We start from the raw sequence: 18,276 nt of genomic DNA on the forward strand, positions 1-18,276 counted from the left end.
CGTTCTTGACGATTGCAAGAAGGTTTCGTGACTTTATGCTGTTGCAGTTCTCGAAACCGTTTACGAAAGGCTTCAGTAGGGCATCAGTCTGCGTGTCTTCGGTATAAGCCGACCTGCATCTGACTTCTCTTCTCCTCGACTCTGGCTAACGGCATACGTTCCTCGTCTCAAAGTCGTCTTGTACGGACGTCGTGGCAGCAGCATTCGCTGTTGCTCCTCCGGAGCCGTGCCCGTAATCTGACCGGCAGAAGCTACGATATATTTTTTCCGGCTTTCGGCTAAGCCCCTGAATTTGACAGCGCCGAGAAAACTCCCTTGCAGACTGGGGTAGGTAATTAATAGTTCTGTCAGACACGTATACCTCCAGGTACTCACACACGTGGATACCGTACATATACATACATTCTTCCGGTTTCGCATGGACATTTATTTGCTCTTCCTCTTGAAGAATACTACACTGCTACCGCGATATGTGTCCTCATTTTTCGTCTTTAACTCTCAAATATTCAACATTCCGCTCCCTCGAACTCTATCTTCAAAGTTGAATTAAAGAAACGAGGGCACTCGGGGAACGATGAAAGTTAATCAGAAGCAATCACACGACTCGCTGGCTTCGCATCGAGAAGTCGGTTTCCCGTACCCTGCTGTATGTTTATGCAAATACCCAAACAACTAGACAACTCTAGAACAGTACTTAAACGGGGGAAAAAACATTATTTTCCACTTATAACAAGCTCTGTTCAATAGATCGGGAAAAGTAATCTATAATGAAATTATTATTGGGTGGAAAGAGTAGTTTATATAGTTGCACAACTCTTGACGAGACATAAAGTACGTGGTGGATGCTGAACGGTTTTCGTTGCAGACATTACTATTTAAACGGAGTAGAGGGTGACTGGTAAAATAGTCAAGAAAAAATGAGGAGAGTTGCAACGAGGAGTAATTGTTTCCATATACCGTCAGTGTGCATGGGAAGAATACAAATTGAGGCTTCTGTGTAATACGAGGGCAGCATACGGAGCGACGGTACCCACCACTTCTTGTGAGTGAAATTCGTGCGACTTGGAGACGACAGTGACTAATGCTCTGTGACTGAAATCATGTTTTAACAAAGAAGGAGGATTTCGTTCAACAATACGAGGGAGCTTGATCCCGCTGTGTAGTTTTCGTTTCACGGTAAATTTCGATCTGCGGTAGAAAGTGGAAGACGGAGCAGAAACCGTCTTATAGCGACAATTTTCTAATCAAGATCACGTTTTCCTTATAAGCCCCGCAAACCGTTCGACTTAAATCTTGGGGCAAAAATTTTTCCGTCGGAGCTTGTTTTACGAGAGAAAAGGAAAGATATTTGTGTATACTGCGTGGCGTACGGGGGTGGAATACAAAATGGGAGGAAGGGGAATGTATAGAAAGGAACTCGCCTAACCACGAGACACCTAACCGCTGATTGTACAGAGGCGTAAGGAACATTGATATTCACGGTATTAAATGTTGCGAAACACCCTCCGTGTGATGGGAATACTTTAACTGAGGGATGGAGTAACTTTTTCTCCCTGGTTTCTTCGAAGAAACCTTTCTCGCATCCCGCGATACGTCGGCTGGGGTTATGCAGTTTGTATACGTCTACTATTAGGTAAACCGTGTCTTCCTGTCAATAATTGAATAGTCGAACGGAATAACTTGCTTAGGAGAAATGTTTCCGCGTTGAGAGAATAGAGGAAGCTACCTTATTGGTTCAACGTTTTCCACTCGCGTACACACTTTCGGAGACAAACGCGTTTCCCCGTCTCTGTGGCATAGAGAATAAATTACATCCTGCATGTAAAGTGACACACCATGTCTGCCATTTACCCCACAGTCGACGCCACTCTTATAGCATCGCCGAGACCGTTTGAGGTCGCGTTTATATCCGAGCTCTGTGTTTCCTGCACGCTAAGAAATCCGATTACCAAACGAATCTGGTTTTCGTACCCAGCCTGCGAATATATACGTGGTAGACGAGCCGAGTCTAATTAGCCATCGAGATTAGACCGTAATATACATATATGCATACATATATATTTACATTTCTGTGACGGTGGGAACGGTGGGAACTCTTCGGTAATATTATTGGGTACTTCGCGACCGGTTAGGACTATTCAAGTTTTATGGACTATGTATAATAAAGTTGCGCAAATATCATCGCGTCCAATCCCTGTCACACGAGCCTCTGACCAAGAAATTATGCTATCGCGGAACGATCAGCCTATACATTTTATAACGAACGAGAAAATCGTTAAACACGATGATGGACGAGTCCTCGTAAAAGATACTTAAATGGTCCGGATGAACTCGATTTCTTGCGGTTCTCCAATGACCACTTCTGTTCACCCGATTACCGCAGTCCACAGGTGCAGCAGTTTTGAAAGACGCGTAGATTTTCGAGATAGTCTAGCGGCTGAAGCCAAGGCACCCCGGGGAATATCGAGACAGGTTTATACGAGCTGCGGCCGTGGCGCGGGCGACCCTCGTGGTCGATTTTCTTCGGTGAAATTCGGGCCGCGGGGAATCTCAATGATTTTCTCAATATTGCATCGAGTCTCGTGTGTAAATCATAACAAGAAGTCTCGGGGTGTAAGTAAGAAATGACTCATGGCGAGAGTGAGAATTGAAAGTATGATTGTTGGAGGAATCGGTTGGAAAATTGACTACCCGGAGGGCCGAGAGCAGCCGACGACTTCTGTACAGCTTCGTGTTATATAGCCAACGAGTTTATAATTCAACTGAACAGACAAACGTGGGATTCACAATCGGCGAAATTCACCATTGATACAGCCACGCCAAGTCGCGGAGAGACGACCAATTCTATGCGAAGCTCTGGGAGCGCGGGACGAGGGTGATTATTGTCGCGGTTGGGAAAAAAAATCTATTTAAATGCTAAATACAGGGTCATTGTGTCGCCGAGGCAATATTTCAACCTTTCGAAGTCACGAGGAGCACGCATTGGATGGCTGCTTAACAATGCAAGGGTGTTTATAAGTAGATTCAATTATGAGTGGGCGCAAGTGCGCAGCCACAACCGTGGAACCAGTGGTGGAGCGACGCTGGATAAAAATTAGAAAAAAAAAAGAAAAAACTTCAAGTTGAATTTCATTTCGTTTGAAGTGTCATCGACGCGTGGGCAAATAACCAAAATATTTTCACCTCACCGTGACTAGGAACATATTGCTTTTCATGTTTGCACGCGTACCTATATTATATAATCCACGAAATAGTTATAAATATTTCATATTAAAAATTGAATTGATTCGACGGTATTTTGTACATAATTCTGCGATTTGCGATTGCAACGGTTGAGCTTTTTTCATGGAACAACCCGTGAGGCCTTGCAAAGTGGTACGAATACGGGTTTTATTCTCGAGGGCTCGAGTCAGCGCGCTTTTCTGCCTTTACATATTGGTATATTATACTAGCCATATATCGGTGAACAGTGAGGTGAATCTACTTCACCTGCGAACAGGAATATATCCGGTCCAGCTGACTGGGTTTAACCGGGAGCTGAGGGACTCCTCGGGTCCCGGGGACGCGCCGGGTCGTTCCCTACGGCCGGGACTGTTTCCTTGATATTAATACCACTGCCTAGTAAATCACGCCTCTAATAAAAACCAAGGAAAGGAAACCGACCCGCGCGCCACACTATAAATCCAGCGGTTACGTTTTCACTCTGCGGGGCGAGAAGAACCGAGGCGAGTTAAGCGGGCGACCCGCTTGGATCCCGGACTTTTACCAAAGTCCTTGAAAGCCTCTTAAATTATGAATAGCCAAGCGAGAAAGGCTGATTAACATTTGACAGTGGCGGCAGGTACTCTTCCAGGGATTTTACCTTGCAGACAACGCTGATTAAAACTCAATAAAATCTCAACTCGATCCGGGAATTAGAGAATCGGAGACAAACCGCAGTTAGTTTCGTCACGTCATTCATCCGGTTTTCAATTCCAGCATTAAAGCGGCCGTCAATGCCTTGCAACTTATCACAGAGAAGTTCTCTACCAGAATAGATTTTCATCATCTATCCCGCCCGAAAAGCCTTCGTAATTTATGAAACTAAACTTCGGTACATCGTAGATGAATACCCGACACGTATATTTCGTATACGTGTACATGTGACTGTTTCATACAAAGCTTACCAGGCCAGGCATTATATTCCGAAGTAACTCCGGCTGATTCAACGTAGACTAGCTATCAAGTAAATGGATTTTCGCTGTATGTTCGATTCATACATTAGCATGTTTCTATGGTACGAGCCTGTATAATACCGCCAGTTAAATCGACGGCGATCTGAAAAACCGAAGAGTACGAAACAGTTGGCAAAGACATTGATTTGCGACAAAGTTACACATGCAGAGCATTATTATCTTAGGTATAATTAACGATAAAAACGCAGGCCGAGATCAGAATCAGTATAGCTTTCTTGCGACACGTGAAGTCCGGATTCGAACCAGAGTAACATTCGTTCAAGATTTATCAAGGATGAGATTAGGGGCGATTGCTATTAACACGGAAGAGGTCGCGTTGTGGGATCTGCATCGATATCGAAAGCCCGCAGGGCAGAGCCAACTAACCCTAGTGGAACCGAAGCGATAGCAAGGCTAACTTAGCTGCAGGTGTGGTACGACGTAGGTAGGTGTGTAGGTACCACGAGTATATAAGGAGTTAGGCGCGGACACTTGTAGGTATGGGCGATAACCACATGTAAGTAAACGTACGTGGCGCAGTATCTATCTTGTGTACAGAGCATACATGCCTTGCCTCACGTGACTCTTGCTCTAATGAACCGAGGTATAATATAACTCCGGCATCTCATCTTCGCATCTATCTCATTTGCCTCAGTTCGTTATATTGTCGGAGAATAAGTACCCGGAGCTGTACGGTCGGTCGTTCGGTCGATAATTGCACGTAACAATGTACGAATAAAAGCCTATATGCTCCATGTATACGCGTACATATCCATACTGTATGCTTATATAACGTGTTACACGTGGGCAATGGAATGTTTCGAGTCCTCTTTTACTCGCGAGCCTGTTTGTATAAGATTATGCTCGCGTGACTTACAACGCCACAGCTGGTTTCCCCGCTTCCGAGCACATTCTGTCCACCGTGTTCGTTTTACCTCTGTATCGTTACAAATGGTATCCATGTTTCACACCGGCATGCCCAGTCGCGGGGTAAAAGGCCCGAGTCAATTGTAACACTCTTCACATTTCCGCGGACAGTCGAGACTCAGGGGATGCTGGTTTTAGTTAGAAATTCGGTCCAACTCTTGTGCCGTAACACTTCCGCACCTTCAGAACTCTTGATAAAAACAGTGACAGAAGAATCCAAAGATGGACGGATAGAAAGAGAGAGAGAGAGAGAGAGAGAGAGAGAGAGAGAGAAAAGTGGTAATAAAATTTTTACGGTGGCTGTTGCCTCGTCGTTTTTCCGTCATTTCTTTCTTTCACTTTAACTGTTACAATTCATCCCAGACCATCGTTCTCAAACAATTTTACGGACGAGCTCTTTCACGCCTTGATAGACGTAAGCCGGATACTAAATGATTCTTATTTCTTTTTTTAATTCCAAAGATTTTTGTTCTAATGAAAGATGAGATGTCGAGAGACAATACCTCGTATCTGGATAGCCTTAGTGGGTATTATGGGTGGGGTGATTAAGAGAAGAAAGAGGGTGAAAAAAGGTGTCTAAAGAACGGACAAAAATTGCCTTTCGTCTTTACAATGCCGCAAGCAAACTAGGTATATACATATATATAATGTATATTGTAACGGCGCGCGACCGGCACTCTTCAGGAGAAAACTTATCTCCTTCAATGGGGTCCATTTACAGCTGGCAATGGGGATGGACTGGTTCTATAGAAATCTGTCCTAAAGTGTAAAAGTCCTACAGCGAATGTCCTACAGGATCTTTTCTACGGAAATTTCATCCTGCAGAGTGCGATCCTGCAGAACGAAAATTCTACAGAGTGTAGTCCCTACAGAAAACATTTAACTAGAAATGATAAACGGAATCTTTTCTACAGAAATTTCATCCTACACTTCTAATCCGTAGAATAGATTTCTGTAGAATCGGAAGCCTCTCCTGGCAATTGGATGCCCTTGATTACATTAATTCTATCATTTAACGTCCCAAGGTAATAACGTCGTTCTAAATTAAAGTTGCACGAAGACAGAAGGTGGCACCGATTTCCACGCAATACCTCACGTCGCTAACGATAATCCGATATTGTTTTGAAAGCGATCCCGCCGCCACTTCTTTCGATTACACTAGCTCCGCGAGTCGTGGCTTGCCTTTTACAATAGACTTTTTTCTTAACCAGTTACCAGTTAACCGAAGCAGACAGTGCTCTGCGTGAAAATCCTCTTTCTTTTAACACAACGAATCCCGAGCGATGGAGTAATTTCACGAGAGAAAATGGGGCGGAAATTTTCATTTCACCATTGTCTCGTTGTAGAAAATGTCAAAGAAATTGCCGCCCCGATATCATTACCCGCCCGGTGTATTTTCATGCAATTGAATCGCGAGTCGCAGATGCTGGGCGGGATACTCCTTGGACGAAATGAACAACATACACCATAACCAACTGTAATAAGACCCAATAACCAGAGGCGAAATGAGAGTAGTTTGCACACAGTCTACGGGTAAAGGGGAATGGAAGACGCTCCGGTGTAAGGATTGCTATCAATCATACAAAAAGACAGTCGCCTCTAGCTACCGGTCAGTTCGTTACCAGCCGGAGCTGCTGCAGTACGGGAAAATAATTATTATGAGTAATGACTATGCCCAGTGAGCTTGCACTCTGCGGGGCGCAGAGGGGCGGCCCACCCGCGACGTCTTCCTCGCTCGCCTCACCCGCGTCTCTGATGTCCTCGAATTCGTCATCTCCTCCAGGGATTCTATCAGTTTTCAGCCCTCGTATGGAGTGATCGATGGAATCAATCCACTTACGAACGTCCAATATGATAACAGCGACGTCCACGAGGGACAGGACAAATGCCCCAAGTCGGCACCAGGGGTGCCTTAAGTTTTTTCAAACCGGCGTGACCTTCGGGTTGTTTGGTGACCGAAAATATCTTCGGTCTTGTAGATTTTTTCGAGAGTTGTTATTCACGGGTAAAAAAAAGTTTATTAGAAGAAAATCCCATTTGTCCGAGTTTCACTGCAGGGGACCGGGCTAGTGGAGACTCGAGACAAACGATATACCGAGTACCTACTTATTTTCCCCTACCTACAGTCTTCTCGTGATAGTAGCGGTAGTTAGCCGTTCGAGAGGATAAGACTCCTTTGCTTTAATGGCAACACCCGGCCACCAGACAAGTTCGTCAATTGCAGGGTGAACCCTCAGGAGTGAATTCAACTGCAATCTTTATACACGAGTTTAGTAGTTTAGAACTGTTTCACTTCCGCCAAGGTATTTTATCAAAATGTTTACCTTGCCTGCAAAGTTTACTAAGATATTTAAATTGCGATAGCGTTCCTAAGAAGTTTCAAGGGGGTGAGCGGGCAGGCAGGCGGGCAGGTACTTACCTACTTGTTTATTAAAAACCTACCGGAGCTTTTCAAGTGCGCGCTGTTAAACGGTGACTTTTGATTATTTCCAACTCTTACACGGTAGGCAGGAAATCGAGTCAAAGAAGTGTAAAAAGCTTAATTGGAAAATTAATCACGATTTGCTCATGTTTAGTGTTTGAAAAAAAATGAATGAACATTTATATTCCGAAGAGACGCAATTAGCAGCATGTGTCCAGACGTTCACCGTTACGTCCCATTAACTTGAACGAACAAAAAATTTTTGATCTGTGACACTCTTATTATCTGATATAACATGACTTTATTCAAATCAGTGCGAATCAGCATCGTACGAGCGTAGAAACTGTAATTCTGAAACGACGATAAATATGTGGGACACCAAGTCTGATTTCAAGTTCTAATTTTATCCTCGCGTTGTAAAAAATCTGATTCTCTGCATCACGTAAGCTTAAAGACCGCATGACAGGTTTCAGTGTGGTTACAAACAGGCATTTATATCAAGTAATTGCAACGAATTAAGGTCCGCATAGACGAGATACGAAGAAAATACAGTGAAATATGATATGAGGTATATAGTCGGTTCCACTGTCGTAATAGTACAACGTTACCGTCACTAGAAAAGTGCCACAGCTCAAGGATCAATACCGTTAAACTGATAGCCGTACGCCATGTACATGTGTGAATGTGTATCCGAGCATTCATGTATGGTATAGATTATTACTGTTTCTCAGAAATAATCTCCGTTCACGCTCTTGGTCGATGGTTCCATCAGCGTTGATAATTGATTGAATCGTTAGGTTCAGCCTCTGAACAACCGTAGCATGTATTATTTATAGGGAGAATCTTAGATGGGATTTGTCCGATTTCAATACCAACAATTCAGCAGCTACTCGACGCGTTTACGTCTTGCGGGGAGAGAATATAATTGTAACTGAATAATCTGCCCGTCACTCAAAAGTGTCAACTAATACCATTCGGTGATTCAGTGCCCTGAATTGATTTTAAAACACTTTTTTCCACGAGATTACATTCCATTATGGAGCCTTTACGCGACGATTAGACACTTTGACACCTTGAGATAAACGACGTTGACTGGGCAAATGATTATTAGCACTCGGCGAATAGTTGGTAGCAAATTGCCACTAGCTACTGTCGCGCTGGGGTTCTGACAGTCGGCTGGTTATACATTGTTGGAACAATCGCGGATCCGACCTCTCCTACCCACATATACCTTGACTTGATGTTACATCGACGTATCGTTGCGGCTAAAATCCAACGAGGGGATATAAGCAACGACGTGCACTCGACCAGATAACGGAATGGCCATTGCCACGAACCGTTGTGGTTTTGCTCACGCTGCGCCCGAACGCAGAATAGAATTATTGCCACTAAGCAGTAATTATGAACGCGAGGCGCATTCCCGCTGCGACATGCTACGTCGGCTTCTTCTCCGCCCTCCGATTTGTCTTTTTCTCACTCATTCTCACACAGGCGTAAGATTTATAATGGCGATAGTGATCGGGCTTCGTACCACCTGCGAAAACGTATCGCAGCAGTGAAGCGTAATGCCGGTGTGAGAAGTGGGTAACCGGGTAACTGAATCCTCGGCAATCGCTGTCGAATATTGTTAATCCTACAATAACGTAAAGCTGATCACAGAAGAAGGTTTCCGCAAAAGGTTTGCATTTCAAATGTTCGAAATTCACCAACCGTAGTGCTCGGTAGTAGAATGAGAATAGGATGGAGCTGAATGTTTTTTTCATCTAATGAAAAAGGACGCGCACGCAGCGATCGAGCGGTGTACCTGTATGGAAATTCGAATCGACGACGAATCTGCATATAAATCCGCAATCCACAAGTGGAATGCAGCCGGTGAGACTCTCGTACCCTATACACGGTAAATAATATGCACGCGGGTATGGTTTATTCCGCGTTATTTTTATTTTCAACTTTTTTTTTCACTTCTTTTTTCGTTTCCATTTTATTCCTCCACCGACATAACAACCAGCCGTCCGTGACACGTGCAGAGCGGGCGTATCGCACCACCAGGTTTACAAATTAGAAGCATTTCAGGGGTGTCTCGTTCAGCCCTCGATCTCGATTACCACGAAGCCCGGTGATGAGGATTACTTCATAAATACCGAATTGCAAAGGGCGCTGCAAGAGCGGATCTAGCATACATATGTCGAGGCGAAATAAACCGAGCCTTATGCCACTCCGTGTCAAGATCCTTGATCCTGATGTTTAGCGGGAAGGCGCTACACGCAAATCACTGTAAAAGGGGGTCGTGATAAGAATAGTTCTAGGCAAGGCGGGCGGCCAGGGATTAGAGATTTCGTTATACCTACGTACGGGGCGTCGTCGTTGCGACAGGGTGGCTGGTTGGTAACGCGAAAGGGAACGGTTCATCAATCTTCCGCGACACGCCAAGGAGGTCCTGCATAATACGACTGAAGTTTAATTACCACGATACTTCGCCGGTGCGCGGTGTCCCCAATTTCTGGCGTCGAGGCATGGATCCATCAACGTACGACAGCTTGTTCACGTAACCCTAAACGCAAATACTTTGGGCCCTGGATTGGCGGACTGCAGGGCAGTGCTGGTGGACATCGACTCGCCTCCACGGACATGAGCACTCGTCTTTTCCGTATCGAGAGAGAGAGAGAGAGAGAGAGAGAGAGAGAGAGAGAGAGAAGTGGTGTTTGTTAGCGAATGATGCGAGTCATACTTCTCTGGTAATAGTATCTGTATTCCGGCTGTAGAAGGCAGTGGTACCCACTTAGAGACACGAGGTAACCAGACATAAACCAGTTTTCTGCTTATCCGACTGGCATTTTCCTACGGATCGCCGTCGTCGACTGTCCCGAGGGATCCGACACGGAACGACCATTGGCCATTTACCAAAGCTTCGACAATCCTCCGACGAACGATATACCTGCAGCATGGGCAGTTATAAGAGCGTGTATATGCCGTTCAGCGGTCGTCAATCACGTGACAATTCGCCGATAAAGAACCCACGCTGGGTGAGAGACTGCTAAAGGGAGCTTCCCGGTGGATATTGAATGGCGCTACAGGGGCTTGCAACAACGGATTGTCGATTAGAACCTCGCTAACGACGGTGCCGGTCGACGTTCACGAACGCGACAGCGAAAACGTCCAACTTGGAAAATAGCAAGGAAGGAGTTTGGTCAGTCTCATTGAGGGTCAGCGGGAGACCGATAGTCTAGATGAACGCGTTTGTCGCATGGCCTTTAGCGTCCTGTTTCTTGTACCATAGTGGCGGAGAGGAGAAGAGAGGACTGCTTTTTTCCCTCGGGAGGAACTCAGCTCTGGTTAGGGATCGTTATCTGCGGTTAGGAATCGATAAAAATAAGCATATCGGCTAATTAGCGACTCGAAGAAAAGGTGGACAGCCGAGGAACCGGCGATGTTCCGCGATCGGTTTCGTCGTCAGTTAAGTAATTCCGAGGTGTTGGTGTGTAGCGGTGATCTCTCGCCGCGATAGCAGCGCGACTGTCATTGTGATTGGGTCGAGGAACGTCTCCTGCGACCCGTTACTTCGCCATGTGACGCGTCAGCACCTGGTATGCGAAATCCAAAGAGAGAAAGACGGAATCGTGAGCGGAGAAAGAGCGCAAATGTAGCGGTGGCGGTGGAATATCCGACCGTATTCAAAGACGCCGCTCCTCGGTGTCGTCGCCACGGTCAGGTCGCCGTGTTCACACGTGCGTGTACCATCTCCTAGTTCACGCTCTGTAAGCATTTGCCGAGTTTGAATCTTGCCGTGCGTTGATCCTCAGTCGCTAAACCTCGGTACCCGGCTACAGTCGCAAATGTGGGTATCCATACACGATATTCATCCCAGCATTAAGTATCGGTTCACAAGTGTGCGCACGTCCTTATCCATGTTCATCTAATCATCTTCTATATATGACAAAGCGAGCAACATTATTACGACGATTTCGACTACAGCGTTTCGTGTTGTACCAAGAGGTGTTTGTTCCGAGATTCAATCGTAGGGAGGCTTAGATGGTTCGTCATTTGACACCGTCCGCGTATTTCCGTTATCAAAGTCTACGGCCGCTCTGAGCCGTCTGAAAGCCGTCAACGTCGCGTTACGGAATGGGAAAATTGTGGGAATAAAAATTTTACAACGAAAATCTCTCGATAAGAGGCCGCTGATGCCACGTGATGTTGCACAAGGTGCAAGGCTATATCTTACACCGTGATAAAACGTAAAAAGGTTCACGGATAATCGATATCTTCTGCCATTGTCGGTCCATCTCCCACTACCGGCTTATACCGCTAGACGATAAACGATGTAGATAGCTACGTAAACTACAGGATTTTTCTTTCGAGCCTTATGGTGGAAAAATATTTCACGCCTTAGTAAGGGGGCACGAGTTTCCCGCCGCATCCGTTATGCTCAAGTGTTTGCGTTTCGCCTCATCCAACATCATCTAGTTCCAGAGACATTTTTTATATCCCGACGAATTTTCCACTAGCTATTTCACGGCGAGCGGAAAACAACAGGTTCGGCTACCTGGGCGTTGTTCAAAATTGGTCGATCGCATCATTCGCCATCGAATCGCACGTCACGCCTGCGTATAAACAAATGCGACATGTCATTAGCTACCGGATTGTAAACTGCCGATAGATTCACAGGGTGATAAACTCGTCAACGAGAATTCCCGCCTCGGTCCACTACAGTTAAAATACTTTTGCTTAATGGAGTGTGGCCAGCATCATCTCCAGGCTTGTGTACGGTGTAGCATGCACAGTACTTGAAACAGGTATTTAGTCTAGACGCGAGAAGAGTGAGCGAGAGAGCGAGATAGCGAGAGGGAGAGGGAGAGGGAGGAGAGCGGGTGACAGAGTTTTGGGAAAACTGGCCTGGTAAAATATTTGCTCAAAGACCCGCGCGCAGCCCGCGATGTTTCTATAGATCACGATCGTTGTTCCAATATTTGCTCGACCCGGCGATAGTTATATAGGTACACACGCACGGACTCAAACTTGCATAATTCACGGTTGAACCGGGCTTCGATGGCCGACGAGGGTTGGCGGTGAGCGATAATGAGCGTACCCAGGGTGCTTCGTTAGCCCTTCAATAGCGTTCAGCCGCCTTCTTCCGACCTTCCCGGGCGTCGCGGGGAGTAGCGGGAGGCGAGACATGGACCGATAGGAAAAGGAAGCGACGGGATAAGGGGACGGGGTGAAATTTCAGGTGGAAACGGGTTTCCACCGATAAGGCGAAAGCCGCGAGATATAAACTCTATAACGAACGACCTTTTCCTTTGTTCTTTTCCAGATAACACCGCAGTTCGAGGGTTCGCCTGACAATGAGGAGCAGCCCAGTTTACCGGATGGCGACTGTTCAGTCCGTCCTCGCTATTTTCGTACTAATCCTCGGCGGCGTCGCGTTCGCGGACGAGGATTCCCTCATGCCGGCGTCCGCGGAACCGTCGGGCGTCTCGGGTCCGGACTACACGGGTCCGTCCGCTGGATCGGACGAGTGCGACCCGGAGATGGTCGGCTTCGAGCTGGTCACCGGATGGGTTTACACGGACCCCGCCAACATGCTCGACTCCATACCCGGGACGCTGATGCTCACCGATTGCCTCGAGACTTGTCAAGCGAACGATTCCTGCCAAGCAGTCAACTATGAAACGGGTCTCTGCGTGCTGTTCAGCTCGAATGCGGATAATAATCCAGGTGAGATTAAATCGGTACAGATTCTATGAATATACGCGAAGCCCTCGTTAGACGTTTCGAAATTCATACGTCGCGGTCAGTCTTCGGTATCCGGTGTCCTCGGATCCGCCGAGTGTCCCTGATCGAGGTAGGCGTGAATTTGAGAAAATTGCTCCGAGCTCCGCAATCTTGGGACTTCAGCTAACGGCGCATGTACTGTGACGCTTCTACTACTTACTGCCACGGATGTGGATGGCAAAACATCTCGAACGAGCGCCGATACTCGGTGATTGAATATTTTCGCAGCGGAGAGTACATTCACAGCGCGGTGCAAGAAGTTACGTCCCGTAAATTTAAATTCCAGATCAACCGCGAATTATTTAACCAGCGAACTATTCGGCAGGAAAATATTGAAGAAGCATTTGTAACTATGACAGTTTCACTCATTTTACACATAAATTAGAAAAAATCTTTGCTTAGTCGAAATTATGATCATGAGGAATTGAATTGACCCAAGTTTGAATTTTTTGTAGATCGAAGATTGAACGAAATTTAAAGCAACGAGCTCCTATTCGCAGAATTATCTTCTTTTTTCACGTATAAAATATGATTGCTCATAAATGAGAAATAAGAATAAAAATATCGATGATTTCAACCATCGCGGACTAGTCTAACCGAGTTGAATACCTCGGCACGTATATATATATATATAGATATACCGTAGAAATATGTACACCACACTGCAAATCGCTTCTTGATATTACTGTAATTATTAATATTGTTATGATTATTGTTACGATTACTGTTATGAGTGTTCTACGGTACGTGGGTATTAGAATTTATTCTTAATCGCTGAGCTCGCGTGCGCATCATACGTACTACCGCGTTACGAATCGCTTAGTATATGCAGTTTCCAAGGCGCAGGTATGAGATATACCGAGTCCTGATGCGAGGCGGTAAGTCGACCATCAACCACCACACACTGCACGTGAGAGGGTGTAATTACGAGATTGAATTTAGACGGTTAGTTCACCTTCGCGTGTTCCGTGGTAGCCAGTTCGAACGTATACCTAATACCTCTACAAGATGATAGCGTTTATCGACTATCTCTTGCCCATCGTCCTTCGACTCTCATCCTTCCTTCCATCTACCTGTTCCATTATCGCGGCTCGTACGCGGCGAAACAAGACAAACCGCCGACTGACAGAGACGAACGAATCTCAATTTCGAGCCGTCAAAGCTTTTCGCCTTTTCCATTCGTCTTGTGGCTGTGTAACAAGTTTGTATGTGATGACTTCTACCTTACTCTGAACTGACGGTAATCATGCAGAAATTTTTACCAACATGACAAGATTTTTTCATTTTTATTATTATTATTAATCACGGTAACGCTACGTATTGGTGTTCGTACCGGGACAAGGAATATAATTCTGCGAACGAGCTTTGAAAGCGATAATTGAAATCGAATATATGTTAGCTTAACTTACGCCGGCATTCGGCAGGAATAAGTTATCATAGAATATCGTGCAATGTCAGAGGGTGTGCCTGCTGTGCCGGGCTGCCTCCTCGTCTATGAATAATGGATACCGATATAAGTAAGTGTAACGAGAAACGCACTAATTGAATCTTCCGGGGTGTAATTAATACAAACTATCCGTCCAGCGCTTCTCACCAAGTAGAAACATTAATTAAACACTGTAATAGTATACGTCACCAAAAAATAAGTGATTGAAGCACTTCTTGCCTCTCTCTCTCTCCTTCTCTTCTTTTCCATTACGCCAGAATTTCATCCAAAGTGAAACAATTGCAGCGTGGAACGCGGGCCGATCGAACCCGTTACGCGTAGGGCTGCTGAAGCGTTCGATGGTTTTTTTTTACCCGGAATACTCGCCAGTTACCTTCTTACTCTTTGTTCATCTCATTCAGAATGACGGAACGTGCCACTCTTTGAATGCCTCAAACTTCTGTATCCGTTATACGGAGGTTCTCGTGCTTTCGTGGAATCCGTAAGGTGATTCGATCCGCTCATCTCTTGATCACCACCCGAGAAGCGGACGAGCTTGGTCTAATCTTGCGACATTTTGCTCGACGGAAGTGGTTTTCACTCAAAAAAGTTTGTCTGCAACACGGTACAGAAGAGATAGCTGATATGCGGACGCGGTGTGAAAAGGTCGAAAGGATTGTTTTCTCTTCTATTTTTGTTTTTCTTCTTTCTTTCAAATCTCACGCCGGTCAAAATGGTATTAGTACCGCTTCTCGTTCAGGCGGAATTGTTTGTAATTTGTTTTGAAAAAAGATCTCTTCTATGCCTCTATCGGTGCAATTTGTCATACATCAGCTGTTTTGAATGGAATTTCTTTTTTTTATTTCTATTCGAGAGCGATAGAGTAGGGAGAAAAAATAGAACTTGCGACGTTGGCGTCGGAACGGTACCGTGCGCTGCGTGCCGATGACACAGGTCAAGGGAGAGAGAAAAGGAGTCGGAGAGAGGAGTCTTTCGTCGATTCAACGTGTCGCCGTGTTTCATCCTGCGACTCTGGCTACCTTGCGATCGGTTATTCTCCGTTCATGCTCCGACTAACGGGGTCTCACCGCATACCAACTTTACCGCGCAGGCTGCACTTGACCATAATACCACATACCGCATTAATGCGTAATAACGATTTCCGTATATAAAATGCACAATACGGTTGCAGAAACGGGTGCGAATCATCCTTTAATAAGCAGTATTAACATCTGCGGCTGGACTCATAACTTGCGGTGTATGCTCGAGTATTTTTTCTTATACGAGATCGGGGAGCTACGCTGATCGTGAGCTATCGTTACCTCGTTTTGCTCAGCTCAAGACGGTTCCGCGTTAATTAGACAATAATAGCAGGAGTGGTGATCGGCGAAGGGTATCAAGCTGCGATGGGGAAGACCGCGGAAGTCGGCGATTCGCGTTTTATAGTAATGAAAACGCAGTCAAGAACGGAGGGGGGAGAGGGAGGGGGGGGGGGGTGAAGAATGGAAGGGTGGGCTGAGGGATTGAGAAATCTTGGCGAAAAGCTTGCGGGAGAGACAAACACGTACCTTTGCGGCACGGAGGAAGAGGAATCCGAACATCTATATAACCGCGGTGGCATAGTGGCGGCCAGTGTGACAAATTACACATAATTCACAAGTCAATTTCACACATGGCTGTCCAGTCGGTTGGTCGGTTGGTCAGCCGTCCGGCTCCGGATCCGGCTCCGGCGATTGAGCGAGCAGTGGGCCGCGAGACCGAGCCGGGTTTCGCGTGGTGGTCAGTTTAATCCACTTAACAACGGCATTGTTACCCGTTCTGTGTCCGGCCCTTCCTTCGGGCCCTCGGCTTCCCTCCGGAGTTCGGTCCCGGGGTTTCGGGGTTTCGAGGTCTTCGGTCTTCGGTGCGCCACACACCGCATCAAGGCATCCCGCGTCTGACACGAAGGCCATTGAATACGAAAGCTGCCCGCCTTGCTCACACATCTCGCAGAGATGCACACCCACGCACTCGTGCACGTCGAACACCGGTCCACGCGCGTTTCGATTCCAAATAGCCGTGGGAAATGGCACGCCGCGTTGTCTCGAGAATACTTAACGCGAACGAACGATCAAAGCACTTCCATTCGGAGCTTGGATCGCTCACTCGTACGCCGAACACGATCGCCCATCCGCAAACCGCAGACCTGAGACACCTAGATGCAAAGTCATTGTCGGTCTCCTTCCATCCAGGCAAACGCATTCATTCGCTCACTCACTCACACACGCACGCACGCACGCACCCGAAACTCCGCCAGGTTCCCAGATTTAAACTCATATCGCGGAGATTTGCACAATGCAATATACGCCGCCGGGACTCAAACGTGCCACTTCTTATTAAACCCACTCGCCGGCGCATTTCGTGGCTTCCTCATGTCTGCCACTTGACTGAGGAAATTCAAGAATCGTGATGGGGGAGATTGCAATGAGGGTAAAGATGTCGTTTCATTTCAATTCAAACTTGAAGTGAATCGAGCGGATATCTCTCGAGTATTCTGATACATCTTTAACAGATGTAAAAATTTGTGAAGCATAAGTGAAGTAGCTTTAACGGAGCTTTCCTGTACTCTCGTGATGAGAGGCAATTCATGAACTTACAAGTAGTTTCATTCGGGGAAAAGATCACGCGAATCAGCACATGAAGCTAACATTGTAAGCAGCTTACATACGAGTAATGCCTGTAGTCAAGTAAGAAGATTTGTAATATTCTCTATTTGAGGTACAATAAAACGTACGAAATTTCAATTCTCCGAAATAAAGCTGCGCAGTTATACAGCTTCGATGTAAATCTTTCTTGGTGCTTGTAGAAACGGTTGAAAAAAATTAGGTTCCTTACATCATTCCCAGGCGGTGGAGGATTAATTGGGATAAAGTAGAGTAGATGGATTATAAACTTCGAATATAAATAGTACGCACCATACAAATTGCACTCCTAATCTGGGGCTTCGAAATTCAGGGAAGGCAGGGAAACGAAACAGAACAGCGGAAATTTGTCAAGTATTAAATGACGATCACTTCATACGGACTGTATAAACGGAGACAGCCGCTTTGTACATCCAGTAAGAATTTAAGAAGTCAGGTTGTAATAATATGGTAACAACATTCGAAGATCGGTATTTCATCCTGAGTTGCTGCACTAGCAATGCTAATACCCACATGAATGGAGTTGTTTCACCGGCGTGATGGTTGAGTACGACCGTTGAAACGGTTCATCATTCGGCTATAACAACGCTGGACGACGATCATAGCATAGTTGCGACCAGGGACACGGACTATCCATGGAACGAAATGGGAATTGCCATCCATCTGGGTTGACTAATTGCTGTCATTTTACCACAGATTTTTTCACAGCAAACAGCTGCGTGCGACAGTCTCTTAATCTGCAGGTATGGTTCTCGATCGGCGTGAAGTTAGACGAAGAAAATAAACTAAAGACGTAGTCGGCACACCGTGTATGGTTATATGTCCGGTATTTCG

General features: G+C 46.0%; 2 protein-coding genes across 7 annotated transcripts in view; one reads left to right on the forward strand and one right to left on the reverse strand.

Annotated features, from left to right (window-relative positions):
* Window positions 1-18,276, reverse strand: part of LOC124406498 (autophagy-related protein 16-1) — a 230,123-nt gene that overhangs the window by 67,716 nt on the left and 144,131 nt on the right. The window lies entirely within an intron of this gene.
* Window positions 1-18,276, forward strand: part of LOC124406496 — a 92,443-nt gene that overhangs the window by 42,032 nt on the left and 32,135 nt on the right. For 2 of the 3 annotated variants that reach the window (XM_046881925.1, XM_046881927.1), the window contains exon 2: window positions 12,875-13,278. In XM_046881925.1, coding sequence (XP_046737881.1) covers window positions 12,906-13,278 — 373 coding nt within the window. In that variant the 5' untranslated portion in view covers window positions 12,875-12,905. Of the gene's footprint in view, window positions 1-11,279; window positions 11,399-12,874; window positions 13,279-18,276 lie in introns of those variants that run through there. The other variant, XM_046881926.1, reaches the window with a different exon arrangement.

This window comes from Diprion similis, chromosome 6 (genome assembly GCF_021155765.1).
Source record: "Diprion similis isolate iyDipSimi1 chromosome 6, iyDipSimi1.1, whole genome shotgun sequence".
In the NCBI taxonomy this organism is placed as follows: domain Eukaryota; kingdom Metazoa; phylum Arthropoda; class Insecta; order Hymenoptera; family Diprionidae; genus Diprion; species Diprion similis.